Source organism: Rhinatrema bivittatum, chromosome 5 (genome assembly GCF_901001135.1).
Source record: "Rhinatrema bivittatum chromosome 5, aRhiBiv1.1, whole genome shotgun sequence".
NCBI lineage: Eukaryota > Metazoa > Chordata > Amphibia > Gymnophiona > Rhinatrematidae > Rhinatrema > Rhinatrema bivittatum.
In genome coordinates this window covers 371,025,601-371,051,117 of record NC_042619.1, presented here as the reverse complement: position 1 = coordinate 371,051,117, position 25,517 = coordinate 371,025,601, and the positions used below count along the sequence as shown (strand labels likewise).

General features: G+C 45.0%; 1 protein-coding gene across 1 annotated transcript in view; it reads right to left on the bottom strand.

Annotated features, from left to right (window-relative positions):
- EIF5B (eukaryotic translation initiation factor 5B) overlaps positions 1-25,517 on the bottom strand; it is a 346,296-nt gene that overhangs the window by 219,571 nt on the left and 101,208 nt on the right. The window contains exons 4-7 of the mRNA XM_029604785.1: positions 23,691-24,351; positions 23,054-23,268; positions 22,563-22,713; positions 10,615-10,710 (exon numbers count right to left, since the gene is read on the bottom strand). Of these exons, the coding sequence (XP_029460645.1) occupies positions 10,615-10,710; positions 22,563-22,713; positions 23,054-23,268; positions 23,691-24,351 (1,123 nt within the window). The remainder of the gene's footprint in view (positions 1-10,614; positions 10,711-22,562; positions 22,714-23,053; positions 23,269-23,690; positions 24,352-25,517) is intronic.

Here is a 25,517-nt window from a genome sequence, read left to right as displayed (position 1 = left end):
GCCTATTAGTCGCCCGGGATACTGAAAGTAAAATGTGCGGCCAAGCCACACATACTCTCAGAAATTAATGCCTCTGACTTAATACCCTAGCAATACTAAGTCAGAGGAAACAAAAAAAAAATCTGTCCACTGGTCAGCAGGTTAGAAAAACGGAGGCTTAATTTTTTACCGGAGTCCGTTTTCCTAACCCATGGCTGTCAGCGGGTTCGGAAACTAAGGACGGTAAAATTGAGCGTAGGTTGTCAGGACCCACTGACAGCCACCTCTTCGCTAAAAAGGAGGCGCTAGGAATGCATTATTGTCCCTAGCGCCTCCTTATTAGCACGACCCCTCATTTAAATAAAGAATTGCGCGCCCAGGAGAGGTGGCTGGGCGTGCGGCGGGAGAGTGGGTGCTTAACATGGAGTGCCCACTCGCCGCGATTCTTATTGTATCTGCCTGTAAGCATGTTGAGATAATTGCTATTAGGAATACATTTCCAGGAGAAAAATTTGAGATCAACAGCTGCTAAAGATTCAAATGCTGAATTCAATATTTTTGAAAAAACAATGTTAAGATCCCATTGAGCAGAAGGAATTTTAATTGTTAGACAAAAGAGGTAAATAGCTTTGATGAATTATCCATTCTGGGATAGTGAGAAACTGGATGATCTTCTAATTGGTAGTGGTACCCTATGATAGCACTGAAATGAATTCTAACAGAGTTAATGTTCAATCCAGATATGGAGAGATTGAGAATATACAGTAAAATGGAAATAGAACAGCTAAAAGGATCTTCTTCAGGGAAACCCTTCTCCATTTAAAGTTATTTGAACATCAAGTAGAAGGCTTTCTTGCTGCTAAAATCACTTTCCTTATTTCTGCAGGGAAGGGTACTGACTGAACTACTTGGCTGCCAATATCCATACAGTTAGTGCCAGACTCCTTGCTTTCTTCCTGGCTGCTTGGAACAGTCTTCCTGAACTCGTGCATCATGCTCTCTTATCTTGCCAAGTTTAAATCCCATCTAAAGCCCCAATTGATATGGAGTTAAATGGGACTTCTGATAATTTACTATGAACCTCAACAAGTGGAGGGTGTCCAGTGCGTAAGACGTAGCTTGACTCACTTCCTTTGAGGATCTGCTCAATATTAGCCAGTTGTCTAGATATGGAAAGACTAATTCATTATTTTTCCAACATATGCAGCTACTACTGCCAAGTACTTTCTGAATGCTCTTGGAGAATGCTGATGGGCCAAACAATAGTATACAATACTGATGATGATGCTTGTGTATTAAAAAGCACATGTACCTCTTGAGATTCTTATGAATGACATACGCACATAAGCATCCTTCAGATCTAGGGTTGTAAGCCAACCTCTGATCTCTAGGTGCGGGGGTATGGCAGCAAGAGAATTCATCTTGAATATTTCCCTTTTAGAAATGTGCTCAAGTCTTTGAAGTCCAAAATGGGATGAAGTCCTCCTGATTTCTTTGGGATTAGAAAACATCTTAAATAGAACTCTTTCCCTCTTTCTATGAGAGGAATTGGTTATATCGGATTCAGTGCTAACAGGGACTCAATTTCTTCTTTCAGTATTTAACTCTGATCTAGGGGTACTAGATGAGGAAGTAGAGAATTAACTGGTAATACTTTTTGAACAGTTAGGTGATAACCATCATGAACTCTTTAGCACTCAATGGTCTGAATTAATGAAAGGCCGTTGGATGTGAACATGTTGCAGTCTTTCCGCCATTAGAAGAGTATGCAAGGAAAAAAAAAGTGGCCATAACTCTGATAGTGAAAATTGTGGGCCTGACCTTTGTAGTGATTGCTATGTAGATCTCTTCTGAGTCCTGTCTCTTATCTGTTGTTGCAGTGCTTGCTGCTGAAGCTGAGGATGCTGCCTAAAAGGATAAGGCTAATATCTCCTGTGGAAGTAGTAGCACGATCTTCTAAAAAAATTTCTTTTGTGAAGAATTTTCTGTAGCAACTGTTAAATTCTGCAAGGTGGAACAATGATCTTTAATCAAACCCTGTCAACAAAATGATTTTCTCCTTTGCATAGTGCATCAGCCAATTTATGCACATCTCCTCTTCAACCTGATACCTTTAGTCAAGCAAGTCTTCTGAATCCTATGGCTATTGCTAATGACCTGAACAATGTATCAATGGCATTGTAGCCAAATAAGTAGCATCAACATTCAAAAGTCAGCATTTATCTGGATAACAAAAGTTGTCCAGATAAATGCCTTTTAATTTCAGCCTGTTCATTTTTACATTTGGCACAATGCTTAAAAGTTTGGGGGGGTTTTTTGTTTTTTTTAATTGACCTGGAACTTTTCTCCAATATGACAAAAGAAAGTCTTTTGTCATGTTATTTAAGACTTTAGTATTTCTTTTTTTGTAATTTTTCTGTAAGGAAACTTGGAAAAATTACCGAAAAAGAAATATTGAAGACTTAATTAAAAATTAAGAAATTGCAAAAAAAAAAAAAAAAGCACAGCCAGAAAGAGAGCAAATTTTCTACTGCTTCAGCCGAAGAAAAACTGAAGAGATTCTTGTCATGCTGGCTATGAAGGAATGCCTGCACATGCTCAGAAAGACTTCTAAGTCTTTTTGAGTTCAGACAGCACTTTGTGTTAGCATCGTAAAATCTCATCCACTTGTGTGGCTGATTTGTCACAATTGTCTATGCAGAAAGAAGAACACACACCTCACTAATTCTTAACAGAATCTCATATTTTTCATTTCATCCCTGCCCAAACTCATCAACATCACATTGTGTCTTCTGGGAAAGAAAAAAATTGTCTCTGCAAACAACCAGTTGTATTTGGCACGTCAGTAACAGTCAGCTCAGGCATGCACAGTTATTAACAGAGACTATAAGGCCCATCTAATCTGCCTATTTATTTCCTGTTGCAAAGCCATAAACCCCAACTGATATCTGGCTTTCCCTTCACTTCTTTGCAACTAAGGATTTTGTTTATCTGATGCTTTAATTCAGCTACTATTTTTTTTTGTGAAAAATGACTTTCAGATGTTACACCAGCGTCTACTACCTTGGAACCTCATATCATGATTATTTTAAACCTTTCTTTCCATTGAAAAAGGGTTGCTTCTTATGCAATATTTATATCTTTGCAGTATTTGACCATCTCTATCATAACCCCTGCCTCTTCCTCTAGGACATTCAAGTCTGGAATTTTATTATCCAAACTATTTAATCATATTCATAGAGCTTCAGATATTTCTCCTTCCTTTCATATATCCTCATACATGTCCTCTTTGTTTAGAAATTTTCTAACACTACACAAGTTCTCTTACGTTGAGTCTCCCCCTTCAATTGTTTCCATGCCAAATGATATTATGAGCTTATCTTATTGCCAACGCTAATGAAGGCATTCAACAACTGTATCATTTGGAGGATATATGTCCAGCTTTAAGTCCATCAGAACCAATTAGAATCCATATCCTTGTCCCTCAAATCCTTTGCAATAATAAGGGTAGCTTGAAGAAGAGCAGCTCAATAACCCTGAATCCTGTAGCAGTAGATGTGTAGAACGGGTAGATGTGAATCGGTTATTTACTCTTTCGGATAGTAGAAAGACTAGGGGACACTCCATGAAGTTAGCATGGGGCACATTTAAAACTAATCGGAGAAAGTTCTTTTTTACTCAACGCACAATTAAACTCTGGAATTTGTTGCCAGAGAATGTGGTTCGTGCAGTTAGTATAGCTGTGTTTAAAAAAGGATTTGATAAGTTCTTGGAGGAGAAGTCCATTACCTGCTATTAAGTTCACTTAGAGAATAGCCACTCACATTAGCAATGGTTACATGGAATAGACTTAGTTTTTGGGTACTTGCCAGGTTCTTAAGGCCTGGATTGGCCACTGTTGGAAACAGGATGCTGGGCTTGATGGACCCTTGGTCTGACCCAGTATGGCATTTTCTTATGTTCTTATTGAGAGGAAAAAAAAAGATTTTGCTGGTGTTTGAAGAGGATCAATGCATATTGCTTTAGGAAGTCTTAGGGCTTAAAAGTTTGGGGGAGAGGTGAAATAGTGGGGTATATTTTTTAGTGGGTAGCCCTGAATAAAAAGCAAGCATAAGGTAGGCAATTCTAGTCTCTCTTTCCCTTTCACCCACTTCTAAGCTTATTCTTTGAATTATAGGCATGAGGCCCTTTTACATTAAAAATCAATCAGGGTTTTATCTAAAACACAGGATTGCCCTAACCCATATCAATAATTTAGTTATCCCTTTGCGGGTCACTACCAGACCATATACCACATAAATTTAAAGGACTTTATTTACGCATACCTACTCCCTTAGCAACCTAAACTTAACTAAGAAGGCAGCAGTCTAGCTGCATGATGGAAGCCTTCCAGTCTTTTGCATAGAGTGCTGCAGTATTACTATCAGTCCGGTGCAAAGAGCTCCTGGCTCTCAGAGAATAAATCCAATCTCTGGAGGTTAAAGTGGCAGAGAAGCTGAGGCAGACAGAGGTATATAGAGGAAAACTTCAGGGACATAATAGCTAGGGCCGGTGTGCATCCCATTAGGTGGTCGCCCAGGGCGCACTAAAGAGCAGCCATGGGTGGCCGCGAGCGGAGTCTATCCTGCTTGCAGCAAAGAGGAGTAGAGATTCGGCGGGTTGCAAGCAGCACCCAACCTGCTCATGGCCCAGAGAAGCACACACTTGGCGGGTGCAAATGAGGTAGAAGTCAGGGGCTGGGGGGGGGGTGGGGCACAAGGTTCGCCTATGGCGCCTAATAACCCTTGCACTGGCTCTGATAATAGCCAGGTCCCAATTCCAGTCTAGCAGCCCCCGGAGCTGCCTTGGAGGAGGAAAGCATCACCCTAATATAGCAGAAAGTGATCTTGTAGCAAGGACCTGCTTTCCAGGTGATGCCTTATCCTCTTGCATAGACAAGAACATAAGAACTTGCCATACTGGCTCAGACCAAGGGTCCATCAAGCCCAGTATCCTGTTTCCAACAGAGGCCAAACCAGGCCTCTGTTGAGCTCCCAGAGCTACTGCCCTCTCCCAGAGCTACTGCCCAGGAGGGAAGGGTTAGATAGGCCATCATAGTTGGTGATTCGATTATTAGCAACATAGATAGCTGGGAGGCTGGTGGACATGAGGATTGCTTGGCAACTTGCCTGCCTGGTGCGAAGGTGGCTGACCTCACGAGTCACCTAGATTGGATTTTAGAAAGTGCTGGGGAGGAGCCGGCTATCATGGTACATGTACACACCAATGACATAGGACTGTGTGGGAGGCAGATTCTAGAAGACAAATTTAGGATTTTAGGTAGAAAGTTAAAATCCAGAACCTCCAAGGTAACATTCTCCGAAATTCTCCCTGTTCTATGCACAGGATCCCAGAGGAAGGCAGAGCTCCAGAATCTTAAAATGTGGATGAGACAATGATGCAAGGAAGAGAGAATGAGTTTTGTAAGGAACTGGGCACTCTTTTGAGAAAGGGGAAATCTTTACCAAAGGATGGGCTCCACCTTAACCATGGTGGAACAAGGCTGCTGGTGCTAACCTTTGAAAAGAGATAGAGCAACTTAAACTATTACAAGAGGAAAGTCGACAGTCAGCAACAAATTATTCAGAGGGAGGTATCTTCAAAAGATACTAGTGAAACAGGAGAGTTATATCATCCAAAGAGAGAGATTCCACTAAAAGCAAAAGTAGTCCATGTGCCTATAAGTAAAGAACCACTCGAGTTAAAAAAAAAAAAAAAAAAAAAAAGAAATCCCAAGTTATCCCTGCCAACTGATAAGCAGATTGTTAATACAAACAAAAACATAGTTTAAAATGTCTGTATACTAATGTCAGAAGTCTAAGAAGAAAGAAGGGAGAGTTAGAACGTATAGCACTGAATGGATAGACATAATTGGTATCTCATAAGAACATAAGAAAATGCCATACTGGGTCAGACCAAGGGTCCATCAAGCCCTGCATCCTGTTTCCAACAGTGGCCAATCCAGGCCATAAGAACCTGGCAAGTACCCAAAAACTAAGTCTATTCCATGTAACCATTGCTAAAGGCAGTGGCTATTCTCTAAGTGAACTTAGAGACCCAAGGAGGATAATCAATGAGACAGTGCTATACCAGGGTACAAATTATATTGTAATGATACAGTTGATTAATATGGTGGTGGCACTTTATGTTAGGGATGACAGAGCACAACATGACACTAAATGCACAGTAGAATATTTATGGGTAGAAATCTCATATGTGATGGGAAGAGTATAGCAATAGGGGTAATCTACCATCCACCTGGCCAAAATAATCAGGATGATGATGAAATGCTATGAGAAATTAGAGAAGATAACAAAATTGGCAGCACAGTAATAAGAGGAGATCTCAATTACCTCAATATTGACTGCATAACTGTAACACTAGGACATGCTAGAGAGGTCAAGTTCCTGGATGGAATAAATGACTGCTTCAAGGAGCAACTGTTCAGAAACCAACAAGAGGGGGAGCCATTTTAGATCTAATTCATAATGGAATGAAGGATTTGGTATGAGAGGTAACAGTGGCAGGACCACTGAGCAACAGTGATCATTGTGCAATCAAATTTAACAATTACTGAAAGTGGGACATTAAGTAAATCTACAGCTCTAGCATTAAACTTTCAAAAGGGAGACTTTGATAACAAAAAAAATACTTAGAAAAAAGTGAAAGATGCAGCTATAAAGATTAAGAGTGTACAACAGGCATGGACTGTTTAAAAGTACCATCTTAGAAGCCAAGTACATACGTATTCCATGCATTGAAAAAGGTGGAAGGAAAGCCAAGCAATTGCTGGCATGGTTAAAAGGTGAAGTGAAAGAGGCAATTTAGCCAAAATAATTTCTTTCAAAAACTTGAAGAAAGGTTCATCTAAAGAAAATAGGAAAAATAATATGCATTGGCAAATTAAAATGTAAAACATTGTTAAGGCAGGCTAAGAGAGAATTTGAAAAGAAGTCAGTAGAGGCAAAAACTTTTGTAAATATCTGAAGTAGAAAGCCTGTAAGGAAGTTGGCTGGACCACTAGATGATAGAGGGGTTAAAGGGGCACTTAGGGAAGATAAGGCATTGTGGAAAGACTAAATGAATTCTTTGCTTCAGTGTTTACTAATGAGGACATTGGGAAGATACCTGTTCTGGAAACAGTTTTCAAGGGTGATGATTCAGATGAACTGAACCAAATCACAGTGAACCTGGAAGATATAGTACGGTAGATTGACAAACAGCAGAGTAGCAAATTGCGCAGACCAGATGGTATACACCCTAGAGCAATGATGGCGAACTCCAGTCTTCGAGTGCCACAAACAAGCCAGGTTTTCAGGATATCCACAATGAATATGCATGAGAGATTTGCATACAATGGCAGCAGGGCATGCAAATTTTTCTCATGCATATTCATTGTAGATATCCTGAAAACCTGGCCTGTTTGTGGCACTCGAGGACTTATGCTTATTGTGATGTCATCTCATATTTATGTGTTTTTAAATGTTCTACACATGTTTTATTGTTATAGTAGCCCCTGAGGCAGCTCTAAGCATAGAGCAAAACTCAGCCAGAGTTGGACATACATACTGTGATAAATAATCATTTTTACTGATCAGTCTTCTTCTGGTTGCTACATTGCAAAATTGGATCGGTTTCAGCTGTATTTTCTAGGACCACCCTGAAATGTGGCAATTGGTGCAAGTCCATGGACCAGTATTTTTTCTTTCCAGGCAAAGTACAACACAATTAGTAATTTTTCCTCTAAAAGCTTCCCCAATTTATTTTTGGTAGAAAGGAGATGGCATGGTATGATAGAATTAATGTGGACAGGGTGACAGATTTTAAAAAAGAGAAAGAACAGAAACATGGAAGAGAAAACCCTGCCCTGTAGCTCCAGTAACAGACCTCTGTATATTCATGACTCGGTGGCAGACACTCGAGATGCTAGCTTTGGCAGGAAGACACAAAAACATACCTAGGGCATGAATGTGTGTAGTTTCCATTTTTCTCACCCTTCCTTCTCATCTCTTCCTTTTGCTCTCGACCAGATTCCTTTATTGCACTGCCCAGCTTAATAGGTGGCCTGTAATGACTGCAGATTGTGGATGCAAGATTCAGCACCCTTTAATTCTAGAGGCTCCACTTCTCATAATGTAACTGGCTTTTTGAACTATGTCTCCAATGATGCAAATGTCTTGTTGAAAAAAAACAAAAACTGCTCACTATATTGGTCCAAAGACTAAACAGAGAAAAATACACATCTCTGTGATACAGTACAACAGTCCCACTCCTTTTTAGAGCCTTTTCTTTTTATTTTATCTTTATTCAATTTTCATTCAAAAAACCTTTAAACAAAATCGAGAATTAAGACAGATGTAATCTCATTGCCAAATAAACAATTACCATAATAGTTTTCATCTTCATTACTAAATCCATAACATGGGGGAGTCAAAACAAATATCAAGACAAAAACAATCAAGTCATCAGGAGAGAGAGAATTTAGGTTTCTATTTGATCATCACTACTTCTTCCTACTACATTTTTATCCAGTATGAATGTCTCCAAATGTAAAGGGTCAGAGAAACTATATTTCTTTCCCCGATAGGTTACTAAATAATACAGTGATATTTCAGGAAAAAGCTTGCACCAAGGGCAAGCAATTTTACCTTCAGGGAAAGAAAATGTCTCCTTTTTGCCTGCGTAACTTGCAAGACATCCGGGAACATTAAGATTCTCTGGCCACAGAAGTTCAAATCTTTATGTTTTAGGAAATCCTTAAACACCTTGTCTACCTCTAACTGCATAGAAACAAATAAGGTGGCCCTTTTATGTATTATATCTATTGATTCTTCAAGAAAAGTCGAAACTCCAACACTTGAAGTTTCTGCACGTTCAACGTTTTCTCCAGTTTTACTTAAAAAAAAAAAAATATAGAAGATTTTTGACACCACAGGAATTTCTGTCTTCATAGAGTAGCATCTCTTTCAAATATTTCTTAAACATTTCCCAGGGTGACAAAAGTCTAGTTAAAGGAAAATGTATTAACCACAAGTTTTTATATCTGATTATATTCTCTAAATTTTCCATCTCTCTATGGATAGATAGACTCTCTAATATGGGCAGATTCAGTATTTTCCAGTAATTTAATCTTAGTTGTTATTTTTCCCACATCTTCTTTTAAACTACCTACCTCCTTTGTTTGTTCCTCTATCTTAGCTTTATTTGAATTCACAATGGTAGTCAAGGACATATTCATTTGTGAGACATTATTATTTACGATTGACATCAATTTCCATATATCTTTCAGGGATATGTTATCAGGAGGATCACTAGGCCATTGTTGTGGCCTTTTTGATTCTTCTGTAACTTGCCCTTGATCCATATTTAATAAAACATTTTCTATACCTTGCAATTAGAGGTCTCAGAGAAATCACATAAGGAACCAAGAACAAAAAAGCAATCTCCTTTTCCTTTACTCTAATTTTAACATTTCCAGCAGCAGAGCTCTGTCTTTCAGCATGCTAGCCCCTGCAGAGAACCCATTTCATCCAATCGGAGCTCTGCAGAATTTAGTGTAGTTACAAAATGGAGATCAATGAACACGTTAAGATGGAATGAAACAGTAGGTTGAATTTTTTTTTTCATGGCAACAATATGCTGTTCAAATGTCCTAAACATTACAGTTAACCTTTTTTTCAATTGTTTTCCATTTATCATGCTCATCTACTACCATAGTTCACGTTTGAATGTTTAAATCCAAAGCAGTACTCCGGACCTTTCCTGTCCATCTACCTGGTCTGGCGTTTTGGTTTGAAGGAGAGAATGCGGATTCAGTGCCACTGTTGAACAAATCAGCATATATAATCATATGCACAGCATCTTGATAACACTCCCAAACTAAATCTCATCCATACCAATTAGCGTCAAGCATAATTTAAGGTACAACCACCAGATCAAGTTGTGGCTCTGCCCAGCCATCCAATCTCTCAGTTATTTCTAACCACTAAGCTATGTGCTAGCCTCACCTATTTCTCCAAATTCAAGTAACAGTCAAAGCAGTTCAACATTTATTTATAAACATAGCCAAAACTTCAAATAGTATAAATTATTCTGCAGCATGTATATGCATATACACAAAAGTAGTGTACACTTTGAATTAAACAAAAAAAAATTAAACATACTTTCAAATATTTTATCTGTTACACCAGTCCCTCAATTCTCCTCCATGACAGCTCGGCAACTCCACACAACAAATAAGGGAAACTTATATTTCTAAAATTGTTCAAAAGGTATTTGGAAGGGATCCAAGAGTAGCCCGTAACAGAGAAATGTGAGAAGAATGTTTGGACAGTTACGTTAGAATATTTTTTAGAAGACAATTTTCAATAAAAGAAGAATAAAACCGCTCGACAGAAACATGCAATGTTTTCTCAACATTCTTCTAATGTATTAAACTGCTTTAACAATGCTAACTAGATCTAGCAAACTATATACTATACGGTCAGAAAAACATACTGAAAAGACTTTTTATTCATCAGCTTTTGTATACAGACTCAAAGAAAGGGCTGTGGTACAGAAAAGCTCTCCAAATTGCAAAATCACAGATGCTCTCACCTTTGTTTTCCTGTTGAGGTGGCTGTTTTTTTTTCTTTTTATCTTCATAAATTGGTCTCTTCTTTGGCACAGAATCTTTGGATGGCACTTCAACACCTACAAAAATGTATAGAAATTTTAAACCACTCAAGAGATAAAATGGAAAAACCTAGGATTTAACATTTTCCCATAATTTCCCCTATATACATTTATCCCTGTACATTTTCCCTGTATCTATGTAATTAGTGATTATTGATGCTTGTTAGCTTTTATTATATTATTGGTTGCTTCTGTTTTTCCTACCTATCGGCCTTTTCTCCGTTGTCCCATCCCTAGTACCTGTTTTATGTATTTTCCACCTTTAGTTCGGATGTAAACCGGTTTGATGTAACCACAAATGCCGGTATAGAAAAGTATTAAATAAATAAATAATGCCATGTACCATTCTATGTGCCATGTTTCTACTGAGTTTAAGCAGACCAGTCAGCTAGACATGCATGATGTGAGTTTTAAAAGGAAACCAATTTAAAAAAAAAACAAAACATTTTATCCCTAAGTGGTTGCAGGTCTCCTTTTCCTTTCCTTTGGAAGAAAAAGGGAGACCCAGTTCAGGAGAGAAGCGCTTTAAATCCACATGCCATAACATAAGAGGCATTCATCTCAAGATACCCAATTCCCCCCCCCCCCCCCCCTCCCCTTCAGCTATTCCCATTTCTTCCTTTCTTCTGCAGCTTGTAGACTGCTCAACAAACCAGCAGCCCCGGCTCCTCACAGCTCATCCCCAGCAGCTGCTGATCCTTCCAGCCCATCCTCTAGTCTACGCCCTGGCAGTTACTGGTCCTTTTGGGTCCAGAGATGGAGCTGTTCCTCCCTGCCCCAGCAACTTCTGACGTCCAGTATGTTGCACACTGCTGCTTTCTTCTGCAAAAGAAAGCTGTATTTCCAAGCCTGCAACTACCATCCCTCTTCCTAGCCCTGGGCAACCTCTACTCTTTTCGGTCCTGGCTCAGGCACCAGCTGCCAAATGTTAGCAGCCTGGCTAACCCGGCACCTGGGTTTTTTCTAGCTTCAGAATTAGAGTGCCTAACATAACTATCTTGAACTTTTCTTTCTTGATAGATTTGTTTAATGCCCTTAAGACCTAGGATGGGACAATGTCCCCTAGCTTTTGTCAAACAGGAAGTACTTGGAATAAAATCCCTCCTCTCCTGCAGTGGTTCAGGTTTCACTGCTTTTGCCTGCGAGAGAAAACCTCAAGTTCTGGTGTTTGCAGAGATCGTCAATATTCTCTTGAGAAAAAAAACATCTGGAGGATATTTGAATAGCCTTAATCTGTAGCCATTTCAGATTATTTGAAGGTCTCAACTATTAGAGATTACAATGATTTGTGTAAAATTTTAGACTTCCACCCACACCAAGGTCTTCTGAAACAAGAACTGGAATGCAACTCCTTGCTTGCAAAGAACAGTGCAGCTCTGTGATCTTTCTGCTTTGATGCTGGTTCAGTGGATCTGAACCTTTAAATCTTCAAGATGAGAAAGGAATCTTGACAGCCCTTAAACAGATTATACAATAAGATGTATCCAGGGCTGGATCTAGCAGGTGTGCAAACCATACATTTGCACAGGGCAGAAACTCTGAAGGGGTGACTGCAGCAACAGACTGCTGAGTGCAAGCCTGTACAATGGAGGAACAGCTACTGCTACTGCAGCAAAGTACTGCCTGCATATCTATTCGTGCCATGCTGTGGCCACTGCCTCATAGCCAATACAGAGGCTCAGTCAGAATGGCAGGGAGGGGCTGTGCATGGCCACAGCGCCGAGGAGCTGAACTGCACTGGAGCCCACCAAAGCAAGAGAGGAAGTGGAGAAATTTTCATCTCCCTGGCCACTCCTATTACAGTTTCTCTGCATGTGTTCCCCTTAAAATCTTCCACATTCACCGGCCTTTGCAGCTGGGGATATTATTTTGTGGCACCATGAGTTCTATGATGACTTGCTTAAAGTACCCCCATTCACATGTGGTAGCTAGCAGAAATGCTCTTCACTGCTTTATTCTCTCTGGCCACATGCAGTGTGGTTCACTCTGGGCTCTCTTCCCTTCAATGCCATCCTTCCACTGCAATCATGGTCTCATCACTGCAGGCCTGTCTCCCACGCACAAGACCACCTATATTATTTTGGGTTTGAGCCACAGCTCTGGGATAGTTCCTTTCTAAAAGGGCAAACAGATTCATGTAGCACTGCATCCAGTCCCAGGTGCCTGGTGCTTATAGCTCTGCAGTCCAACTCACTTGCTGTCTCTCCTTCCAAATCAGGACCATGATCTCCTGCATCAAAGGGGCCACCAGCATCACTCCAACAAAATGGTAACCAAAAATGTTTTGGGATTCTTTCCTCTTTACACATGTGAACCCCATGGTTACCCACAGACCTGAACTGTTCTCTCAGTATGGGTGATGGTTATACAACTTCAAAAAGCTTTGGGGGGGGGGGGGGGAAGAGATAGAGAATGCAGATACAGCTTTCTGGGAAGTGGGGGGAGAATGCAGAGAGCTTCTGGAAGGAGGCAAGGAGAATGCGTAAAGCACAGTTGATTACCTGTAACAGGTGTTCTCCCAGGACAGCAGGATGTAGTCCTCACATGTGGGTGACATCAGACAGAGCCCTGACACAGAAAACTTCTGTCAAAGTTTCTAGAACTTTTGGCTGGCACACTGAGCATGCCCAGCATGCCATAATCCCTGTAGCCACAGGGGTCGCCCTTCAGTCTCGTTTGTAGCAAAAGGTACGAGCGAAAAAATAAAATAATAAAACTGATTCAGACCCAACTCCACGGGGTGGCGGGTGGGTTTCGTGAGGACTACATCCTGCTGTCCTGGGAGAACACCTGTTACAGGTAAGCAAAAGAAAATTATTATTTACCTGCTAATTTTCGTTCCTGTAGTACCATGGATCAGTCCAGACCGTGGGTTATGTCCCCAATCCAGCAGATGGAGTCAGCCAAAACTTTGAGGGGGCGTCACCATAAGTAGAACTACCCCCTCTGCAGGAGTTCAGTATCGAGTATATCAAAGCCCGAGTAGAAAAACCCGAACCCCCACATGGAATCAAGTTTATAGAAAATTGGCAACAAACAGCCATGTAACTGTAATAACAAACTAACAGTGGGCGTCCTACAACCGGTAGGAGGCAACACAGACAACACGTCAACTTGTGAGGCGCTGACGCTGGGGCAACAGTGAAAAATTGACAAGTGGTGAAGTACAGATACCCTTACCGTTCCCACGAGCAAGATGAAGCAGGAGTAGAAAACCCAAAAGCGGTGGGCGTCTGGACTGATCCATGGTACTACAGGAACGAAAATTAGCAGGTAAATAATAATTTTCTTTTCCCTGTACGTACCTGGATCAGTCCAGACCGTGGGATGTACCCAAGCTTCCCTAAATAGGGTGGGGTCCTGCGAGGCCTGCTCGGAGAACCTGTTCACCAAAATGTCCCGTGACTGAAGAGGCGAGGTGTAGACGGTAATGCCTCGCGAACGTGTGCAACGACTTCCAGGTAGCCGCCCGACAGATCTCCTGGGATGAGACCGAGCGCGCCTCCGCCCAGGAGGCCGCCTGAGACCTTGTAGAATGCGCTACAATGCCAGGCGGAGGCGTCCGCCCCGCCCCAACATAGGAAGCGGCAATACCCGCCTTCAGCCATCTCGCAATGGTCGTCTTGGAGGCTTGGGAGCCTTTCTTCGGCCCGGACCAAAGGACAAATAGATGGTCGGAAGTCCGGAACTCGTTGGTAACCCCCAGGTATATACGCAGTGTGCGTTGAACATCCAGGAGACGGAGAGACTTCGGCTCGGAGGCGGAGAAGGACGGCAACTCCACCGTCTGGTTCACATGAAAAGCCGAGACCACCTTCGGTAGGAAGGAAGGAACGGTGCGGATCGAGACTCCCGAGTCGGAGAACCGGAGGTATGGTTCCCTGCACGATAGCGCTTGTAACTCTGATATACGCCGAGCGGAGCAGATTGCCACCAGAAATACCGCCTTGAAGGTGAGATCCTTGAGTGTCGCGGAGCGCAAAGGCTCGAACGGAGGCCCCGACAGGGCTCGGAGCACCAGGTTGAGACTCCAGGAGGGACAGGGATCCCGTAGCGGAGGCCGGAGGTGCTTGACACCCTTGAGAAACCGAGCAATGTCCGTGTGCTGCGAGGGAGAACCCCCCTCCCGCAACAACGAACCAAGAGCGGCAACTTGGACTCTCACCGAGTTGTAGGCTAATCCCTTGTCAACCCCGTCTTGCAGGAACTGAAGGATCTGAGGGACCGAAGCCGTTGTGGGGCTAGTGTCCTGGCTGGCACACCACCGCTCGAACACCTTCCAGACGCGAACGTAGGCCACCGACGTGGACGTCTTGCGCGCCCGCAGCAGCGTTGATATTACCGCCTCCGGGTACCCCCTGCGCCGGAGGCGTCGCCTCTCAAAAGCCAGGCCGCAAGACAGAAGAGTTCTGCCTGCTCGAAAAATACCGGGCCCTGGTGTAGGAGGAAGGGGAGATGCCCCAGCCTGATCGGGCCGTCGACCACCAGCTGCAGCAGGTCCGCGAACCAGGGTCGCCTGGGCCATTCCGGGGCGACGAAGATCACCGTCCCCGAATGTCCTTCTATTCTGCGGAGCATCCGGCCGACTAGGGGCCACGGTGGAAAAGCGTAGAGCAGCAGATGTGCCGGCCATGGAAGTGCCAGGGCGTCCACCCCCTCGGCACCTCGTTCTCTTCGCCGGCTGAAGAAGCGGGGAGCTTTGGCGTTTAGAGCGGATGCCATCAGGTCTAGGTGGGGAGCCCCCCACCGATGAACGGGATCCAGCCGTTGACGGCTGAGGAAGTCCGCTTGAACATTGTCCACCCCGGCGATGTGTGACGCTGCCAGCCGGACGAGATGACGCTCCGCCCATTGCATGAGCAGCGCTGCTTCCAGCGCGACTTGTGGACTGCGCGTGCCTCCTTGGCGATTGATGTAGGCCACGGTGGTCGCATTGTCCGATAGCACTCTGACCTCGCGGTTTCGGAGGAGCGGGAGAAAATGCCGCAGGGCGAGCCTGACCGCCCTGGTCTCCAGACGGTTGATGGACCACGTCGCCTCCACCGCCGACCACGTTCCTTGCGTGGCGCTGCGATCGCAGACAGCGCCCCAGCCCGCTAGACTGGCATCGGTGGTTACCACCACCCAATCCGGTAAGTCGAGGGACACGCCTCGGGCTAGGTTCGCCGGATCCAACCACCAGCCCAGACTGTCCCTGGCCTTCTGAGGAAGTGGCAGAATCATCTGGTAGTCCTGCGAGACCGGTTTCCAACGGGAGAGGAGCGCCCACTGCAAGGGCCGGAAATGTGCAAACGCCCAGGGGACCATATCTATGGTGGATCCCATCACCCCCAGGAGTTGCAGGTAATCCCATGAGGTGGGTTCCGGTAACACAGAGAAACGTCGTATGTGCTCCCGCAAAGAGAGCGCCTTGTCCTGTCGCAAGAAGACTTTGCCCAGCCGGGTGTCGAAGGTCGCCCCCAAGAAATCCAAGCGCTGTGAGGGTACGAGGGAGCTCTTGGAGAAGTTCACCACCCATCCCAGGGAATGCAGAAACTGTAGCACCCTGGACACGGCCGCCTGGCCAAGGGTGAACGACTTCGCGCGAATGAGCCAATCGTCCAGATAGGGATGAACCAGGATCCCCTCCCTCCGGAGAGCCGCAGCCACGACTACCATAATCTTGGTGAAGGTGCGTGGAGCCGTCGCCAGTCCGAACGGGAGAGCTATGAACTGGAAGTGCTGGTCCAGTATCTTGAATCGCAGAAGACGGTGCTGATCCGGCCGAATGGGGATGTGTAAGTAAGCCTCCGTGAGGTCCAAGGAGGCAAGGAACTCCCCCCGATGCACCGCTGCGATCACCGACCGCAGCGTTTCCATGCGAAAGCGGAGCACTCGAAGGGACTTGTTGACCTCCTTGAGATCCAGAATGGGCCGAAACGATCCGTCCTTCTTTGGCACCACGAAGTAGATTGAATAGTGGCCCAAGCCCACCTCTCCGAAGGGCACGGGCGCAATAGCGCCTATCTCCTGAAGCCTGTTCAGCGTGGACTGCACCGCCTGCCGCTTGAGGGCCGAGCCACAAGGGGAAAATACGAAACGACTCTTCGGTGGCCGGACAAATTCCAAAGCGTAACCCAACTTTACGGTGTCTAAGACCCACTGGTCTGAGGTAATCCGTGCCCACTCCCTGTAGAAAAACTTCAGCCGCCCCCCGATCCTGGGGACGGTGGAGTGGGCGACTCTGGCATCATTGTGAAGACTTGGAGGAGGGGTTACCTGTCCCGAGAGCGGGGCGCGCGGGCCTGCGGCCGCGAAAGGAGCGCGACCAGGGCTGGGACCGGGAAGCAGGCGGCCTGGAGCCCCCCGGCCTGTAGTTCCTGTAACGCCGCTGCGCCCTGGCTCTAGTCCGGGACGAAGCAAACGCCCGGGAAGGGCGATATCTATCCTCCGGGAGGCGGTGAACCGCATTTTCCCCCAGCGACTTGATGAGCTGGTCCAGATCCTCTCCAAAGAGGAACTTACCCTTGAAGGGTAGGGAGCCCAGGCTCGACTTGGAAGACGTATCTGCCGCCCAATTGCGAAGCCACAGCAGCCGCCTGGCCGCCACCACCGAGACCATAGTTCTCGCCTGGACGCGGAACAGGTCATACGAGGCATCTGCCCCGTACGCCACTGCAGCTTCTAACCTGTCCGCCTGGGCGGCCTCCGCCGCTGGCAGATCCTGGGAGGTGAGGAGTTGTTGAACCCACAGGAGGCTTGCCCGCTGGGCGAGTGAACTGCACATCGCTGCTCTCATACCCAGCGCGGAGACCTCGAAGACTCTTTTCAGGAAGATCTCCAATTTGCGATCTTGCGTATCCCGCAGTGCCGTGCCCCCTGTCACCGGGATTGTCGTCCTCTTCGTGACCGCCGAGACTGCAGAGTCAACTCTCGGAACCTTGATGAGATCCAGGAAATCTTGAGGTAGCGGGTAGAGCCGTTCCATGGCACGACTCACTTTCAGAGTCGATTCGGGGGTATCCCATTCCCTCGTGAGGAGCTGCAGGAACGAGTCGTGAATGGGGAAAGCCCTCGCCCTCGGGCGCAGGGCCGCCAGGACCGGATCTCCTTTCTTTGAGGATGTGACCACCGCCGGCGCTACTGGGGCAGGCGGGTCAGGCGGCGGATCCAGGTCCAGCTCCTGAATGATGCGTGGGATGAGCTCGTCCAGCTCTTCCCTCTGGAAAAGGCGCAGCGTACGCGGATCGTCCCCCTCCGTCGTGGCGTCCCCTTGCCCCAGGTCGATGAAGTCCGGGTCAGGGTCCACTGGGTCCGGCGCCGCTCCCCCTGTCGCTGGCGAAACCCGAGCACGTGCGGGGAGGCGAGGGGCCCCCGCTCCCGCCGCAACGGGGGGGGCCTGAGCCGCAGGCGAGGTTCGGCATATCTTGGCAGGGGGGGGGTCCACCGGTGTATCCAGACCCTGCAGGTATGCCGTGTGCATAAGTAGGACGAACTCCGGGGAAAACCCGGGTCGCGCCGCTGAGGCTCTGGAGGGGGGCACGTCCGCGCTCTCCTGCCCCTGCGGGCCCTGCTCCGGCAGCAAGGTCGGGGGCGAGTCTGGCTCCGACTCCCTGTCATTCGCTCTCTCCTGAGGTGCCTCGGGGCGCCGAGCGCTCAAGATGGCCGCCGTTCCCGCCAGACCTGTGGGAGGGGCCCGCCCCCGGCGTCCGGGCAGAGGCGCGAGAAAAGAGAAATCTGCAACGGGATGTGAGGTGCCTTCCCCCCCGGGAAGACACCGGGCACAGATGCCCTCCCTGGAGATGCGGGACCCCGGTTCGCCGCAAGCCGCGCAGCGCGTCGGCCGCGGCATCGCAGTGCCGAAAAAAAACCGCGAAAAACGAAAATGCTCAAAAATGATAAAAAACTGAGCCTCGGGGTCCCGCGAGCCGAAACGCCGCCGCCGCGGGGGGGGCCCGATGGCCTGCACTGCCCGCCGACGTGAAGAATCCGAAGGCGCGGGGGGGCCCTCCTGGCCACACTACCCGCCAAGAGGAAAAACCTGCCTGCCTGCCTAGCCGAGCCGCCCACGAGGCGCTCAAGATGGCCGCTGACAGTGTGGCAAGCGCGCAGAGGCCGGTGCTGTCGGCCTCCGCGAGGTACCAGAGGGGTTTGGGGAGCTGAAAAGTCAAAGAAACAGCAACTTACCCCGTCAGTAGTGCATAGAAAACAAGGGAGACACAGACAGAGGGTAAGCCACGCCTCCCCAAAGTTGAACCCCTCAATAAATTAATTAACTCAATCAGAGCTTTCCTTTTTTTTTTTTTTTTTTTTTTTTTTGTAACAAACTTGATTCAAACTTGATTCCAAAGAAAAAAGGCAATAGCCCAAGACAAGGCAGCCAAGTACAAAGTGAAAAGCTTATGCTGAATTGGGAGCACTCCAAATTCCCTACTCGCATCTGCTGGAGTCAGAAGATACTGAACTCCTGCAGAGGGGGGTAGTTCTACTTATGGTGACGCCCCCTCAAAGTTTTGGCTGACTCCATCTGCTGGATTGGGGACATAACCCACGGTCTGGACTGATCCAGGTACGTACAGGGAACTCTGCTTTATCCCAGGACAAGCAGGATGGTAGTCCTCACATATGGGTGATTAGCAAGCTACAGGCCAACTCATGTTTATATGGACAAACAGCATACAACTTATGCAACAGGCACAACAACTGGTGTACTGTTGGGAAAAATGAGGCAGCCTGAAAATCACAGCAGGTGGAAGTGGAAGGAGTTGGGATTACACTGGAAATAAGTTCTTCAAGACAGATTGGCTAAAGGCAGAGTCCTGACATCCTTCCTTGTCCAGGCAGTAATGTGCTGCAAATTTATTTATTTATTACTTTTCTATACCGACCTTCATGGACAAAACCATATCGGATCGGTTTACATCGAACAGGGTAAACAACTGTAGTGCCAACTAACTTAAATCAACAAAGGTGTGGAAGAGGCAAAGTTACATTCAACAGGGAGTAAGAACTTGGGAGCTTAATCAGCTGGAAAGATAGGTTAGAGCAGGCAGCAATTATAAAAATAATACCATTGTTAAGATAGTGCATAAAGTGCTTAGGAGTATCAGGGTCTATCGTACAGACAGAAAATAAGGCTATCATTCAGGCATAGAGTAAGGGCAAACTAGTGAATGTCAGGGGGTTCAGAGAAGGCTTGGCTGAAGAGCCATGTCTTGAGTTTTTTCCTAAATGTTAAGAGGCAGGGTTCCAATCTGAGGTCTGCAGGGATGTTATTCCAGATATCTGGGCCTGCTATCGAGAAGGCTCGATCTTTCGTCGAGGTAAGGCGTGTGGCTTTAGTTGGGGGAAATTGCAGTGTTCCTTTGTGGATTTCTCTCGTTGGTCTATTGGAAGAATGTAGTTTGAAGGGGATTTCAAGATCGAGTTGAAGTTGGTGGTGGATGGATTTGTGTATTAAAGAGATTGATTTGTGCAGGATTCTGAAATTCACTGGTAACCAGTGTAGGTTCCTGAGGATGGGTGAGATGTGATCTCCACGGTTGGTGTTGGTCAGTAATCTCGCTGCGGCGTTCTGTATCATCTGTAGTGGCTTGGTGGTAGATTTAGGGAGGCCTAGAAGGAGGGCGCTGCAGTAATCAATTTTGGCGAACAACAAAGATTGGAGAACTGTCCTGAAGTCCTGGAAAAATAGGAGGGGTTTGATTCGTTTTAGAACCTGGAGTCTGTAGAAGCAGTCTTTGGTTGTGGTATTGACCATTTTCTTCAGGTTTAGGCGATTGTCAAGAATTACCCCGAGGTCTCTTACATGTTGATGGGTGACATGTGTATTGTGGGTGGAAGTTATCTTGGTTTGAGGAGATGAGGAGCTCTGTCTTCGAGGCATTGAGGACCAGGTTTAAACTGTTGAGAAGGTTGGTAATGGATAGAAGGCAGTTGTTCCAGTTGTTCCAAATGTGTGAAGAGAGCTCCATGTTGCAGCTTTACAGATCTCAGCAATCGGTACTGAACGATAGTGTGCTACTGAGGTTGCCATGGCTCTTTCTGAGTGCGCTTTCACTCGTCCTTGGAAAGGAAGGCCTGCTTTTTCATAGCAGAATTCGATACAGTCTGCTAGGCAGTTTGAAAGAGTTTGTTTGCCTACTGCAACTCCCAGTTTTTTTTTTTTTTTTTTTTTGTTTTTTTTTTGATAAAAACAGAGTTGGGTGGATTTCCTATGGACTGCAGTGCGGTCTAGGTAAAATGCAAGTACACGTTTATAGCCCAAGGTGTGTAGAACTCTCTCACCCTGGTGCGAGTGAGGCCTTGGGAAAAAGGTGGGCAAGACTATAGACTGATTCGGGTGAAAGTCAGAAACCACCTTGGAAAAGAATTTAGGGTGATTACGGAGGACCACTTGGTCATGGAGGAACCTTGTTTAGGGTGAGTATGTGACAAGTGCTTGTAACTCACTAACCCTTTGAGCAGATGTAATGGCTATTAGGAAAATAACTTTCCATGTAAGAAATTTAACATCACAGGAGTGCAAAGGCTCAAACAGAGAACGCATGAGTCTTGTAAGTACTACGTTTAAGTCCCATTCTGTAACTGGTGGCCGTAGAGGGGGCTTAAGTTTCAGCAGGCCCCTCATACACCGACTCAAAAGGGGTTGCGCCGTTATTAGGGCATTCCCTACTCCCTTTGTGGTACGCTGAGATGGCACTGAGGTGTACCCTCACTGAGGAAGTCTGGAGACCAGAGTCTGAAAGGTGCCAGAGATAGTCTAATAGCGATGGAGTGGGGCAGGAAAAGGGATAGATACCTTTTTCAGTGCACCACGTAGTAAATCTATTCCACTTAGAAAGGTAGGATTTTCGTGTGGAAGACTTTCGTGAAGCTACAAGCACTTGAGAGACCTTAGTTGAAAGATTGAGCGGTTGTAGGATCAGGCTTTCAACATCCGGGCTGTTAGGGATAGGGTCTGAAGGTTCGGGTGGCGTAGCATGCCGTAGTTCTGAGTTATGAGATTGGGCGCTGTGCCCAGGCGAATTGGTTCTCGGATGGAGAGGTGAGAAGCATGGGAAACCATACTTGTTGAGGCCAATATGGGGCTATGAGTATCACTGACCCTTTTGTCCTGTTGTAGTTTCATGAGAGTTTTGGCTAGCAGTGGTATCGGAGGATACGTGTATAGGAGGCCTGTGCTCCAGGGGCGAGCGAAGGCGTCCATGGCTAACGTGTTTTGTTGCCTGTGAAGGGAGAAAAATCTGTGATTCAGTTGGGATGCAAAGAGGTCGATTGTTGGTTGACCCCAGCGTTGGAAGATTTTGGTCATTACCACAGTATCCAGAGACCACTCGTGGGGATGGAACTGTCAACGGAGGCAATCTGCTACTACGTTCTGTATATCTGCCAGGTAAGTGGCCCAGAGATGCATGGAGTGTGCAAGGGCCCAGGCCCAGATCTGAGAGGCTTCTTGGCAGAGGAGATAAGAGCCTGTTCCTCCCTGCTTGTTCAAGTACCTCATTGCAACTGTGTGGTCTGTTAGTATGAGAACAGTCTTGTGTGAAAGGCAGTCCTTGAACGCAAATACAGCATAACGTACTGATATGCAGACATAAGGGAAAAAGCACAAAACTGCTTCTAAGCTAAGTTTATCATAAGGTTTGGGGATAACTGCACAGTGTGGCAGTTACTACCCTTAAGAGAAACATGGGGTAACTTGCACGGAATGGCAGATACTACTATAGGAAGCTTGCTGGGCAGACTGGATGAACCATTTGGTCTTTTTCTGCAATTATTATTATGATATGTTATGTATCTGGGACAGCACGAAAAACATGACTGTGGGAGAAGTAAAACCTTTATGATACAGAATGGAATAACACAATCCTTTCCACGCTGCTTCTTACCCTGAGCTTGGAGAAGTTTAAGTGTAGCTTCTGCTCTGGCTCTAGCTTCCCTCTGGGTTTTAGTTAAAAGCTTTCCTTCTTTTTTCAAACGCTCCTTCCTTTCCTTTTCTTTTTGTTTTTTCCTCTCTTTTTTTTCTTGTTCTAGTCGCTCCTACAAAAAAAACAAACCAACCAATAAACCACAACAATTTCAATGAAGGCAGAAGTAGCAGTAATATAAATCTATTCTGAAAAATAATGTAGTCCAGCCTAAGTAACTAGATCACCACTTTTTTTTTATGCTTATAAGGGTAAGCTAAAACTAGACAAAGAACTTAGTCATAGTTCTTTAGTCTTTGAAGGCTTTCAAATACATTCTTGCTTCTAGTGTTTCTTTTTCATAAAATTTCAGAGTGTTAAAAAGTCTCATGGCAATTCATACTGTTCAAAAGAAAAAGTTCCTATGCAAATGCAATTTCCCTTCAAACAATGCAGAAAATATTACAGCTTACCTCTTCCAGGCGTTTGGCTTCCAACTCTTCAAGTCTTTTCAAGCGCTCTTCCTCTTCTCGCTTCTGACGCTCCTCTTCCTCTTTAAGCTTCGCAAGGGCTTCTTGCATAGCTTTCACGGCGGCTTTACTGGGACCTTTTTTCTTCTCCTTCTCCTCTTTCTCGCCCTTCTTTTTTTTCTTGTCTTTTTTCTTCTTATCACCTTCATTTTCATCGGCTTCAATAAACAAACACGCATAGTTCTTAGAATTCCTATATACATCCTTACGATGCTGCGTACTACTTACAAAATCCTAACACACAAATACATCAATTTTTAAAAACGCAACATGTAACCATTGTATACACCAATTTGCATAAGATCCATGCAGCATACTGATAACCACAAAGCCCAGCATTATACATAAATGTTATAACTGTGATAAAAAGTAACAGTATCTATACCAGACACTACTGTATATACAATAGTATATGGGAAAAACAAAACAAAACAGTATCTGCACTCCCCATCTGCTGCTGTATACCAGACTCCTGAAATTGCAAGCTAAGAAGGGCAATCAAAGGTATGGTCCACTCAAAGCTTTGGCTCAGTAAGGTGTCAACAACAAAGTTAGCTCACACAGTTTTCAAGTTACAAACCTTCTGCTGCTTCAGCAGTGTCCCCTTTTTCAAGAGAGGTAGGAGCTGGGGTGCTGTCTGTGGCTTCCAGCGGTTCCTTTCTTGGGGCCACCACATCGACAGCTGGCTTCAGAGAGTCTTTTTTGCCACCTTCTGTTTCTTCCTTCTCCTTCTGCTTTCTCAGTTTGGCTTTTTCCTCCTCGCGCTTCTTTTTCTCTCGCTCCTTTTTTTCTGCTTTCTTCTGAGCCACTGTTTTTATTTTGAAGGTAGACTCCTCCTCTTCATCCTCACTCTCAAGCTTAGGAGCTGGTTTGCCTTTCTGATTTTTCTTCTGTCCCGTTTTAATTTGAAGGAATTCGTCAGATTCCTCATTGCTGTCTCCTGAGGAATCTTCTCTGCCCTTACTTTTCTTACTGCTATCCTCATTTTCTTCAGAGAGGTCCAACTTTTTAGTTGATTTTTGATTCTTCCCTTTACTTCTCTTAATAAACCTATCAAAATCATCATCATCTTCAGACAGATCATCTGCTTTCTGGAGTTTTTCTGATTTTGCATCTTTGTCCTCCATGTCTTCACTATCATCTTCATCATCATCCTTAGACTTGGCTTTTTTACCCTTCTGTCCTTTCTTTTTTTTGTCTTGTTTGGACAGGCCAGAAGTAACTTCCTCATTCTCTTCTTTCTGTCAAATAAAACAGAATACATTTTCTTTTAAAGGAGATTTCATGTGAATGAAAGAAAATGACACTAGTTTAGCCATACTGTAGGGGTGGATTTACAACTGCCATCATGAAGGTTTTTATGAACCTGAATTTCTGTTCTAATAGTTAGTCTAGAAACTCTACATTCCAGATATAGTCACAGGCATACCCGTTAACCATGCTAGGCAAAGCTAAGTGTATTTCATAATACGTACATCTTGTAGAGAATTCTTTTAAAACAAATCTTGTATTTATTTACTTACAGCTATTTGCATCCCACCCTTCCACAAACTTAATCAAAAGGCGGGAACAACAGATTGGTGGCCTGAAATTCAAATAATCTAACAATAAATGCTAACAGAAAATAAAATAAGAAAACAAATAAAAACCCTTAAACAGCACATATACGTATTAGATCATACATGTTGCAGATGATTTAAAGCAGCATATAAATGGATGAAATAATGCTATATTAAATTAAGCTAGACTAACCTCGGCGTTTGCTACATTAAATCATTCTATTCCTACTGAAAATAGAGGGATATAGGTGCCGGAAACTGTTGGTGCAAGGGGGTTGAGTGAGATGGCTGGAGGCAGAGATGGGGAGAGGGAGGACAATGTTCCCTCTAATTCTTTGTGGGTTGTGTGCACAAAAATGTTTGTGCGCAACACTGTAAATATTTGTGCGCAACATTTTTTTGAAACACCATTCTATTTTCCTCTTCTTGTGTGTGTGCTGTGCTTTCCTGTGTGCTTGTTTCATGACATGTGTCTGTACAGCTTACAGAGCATCACAGTGGTCAATATTTGAAATCCTCAGCTCAGTGTGTGGCAGCCATCAAAAAAGCAAACAATTATTAGGAATTATTAGGAAAGGAATGGAGAATAAAAGTGAGAATATCATAATGCCTCTATCACTCCATGGTGAGGCTGCACCTGAAGTAGCGAGTGTTGTTCCAGTTGCCGCATCTCAAAAAAGATTAGTTGCATTGGAAAAGGTACAGAGAAGGGCAACCAAAATTATAAAGGGGATAGAACACTCCTCTGTGACAAAAGGCTAAAGAGGTTAGGGTTGTTCAGCTTGGAGAAAAGATGGCTGAGGGGGGATATGATACAGATCTATAAAATCATGAGTGGAATAGAACAG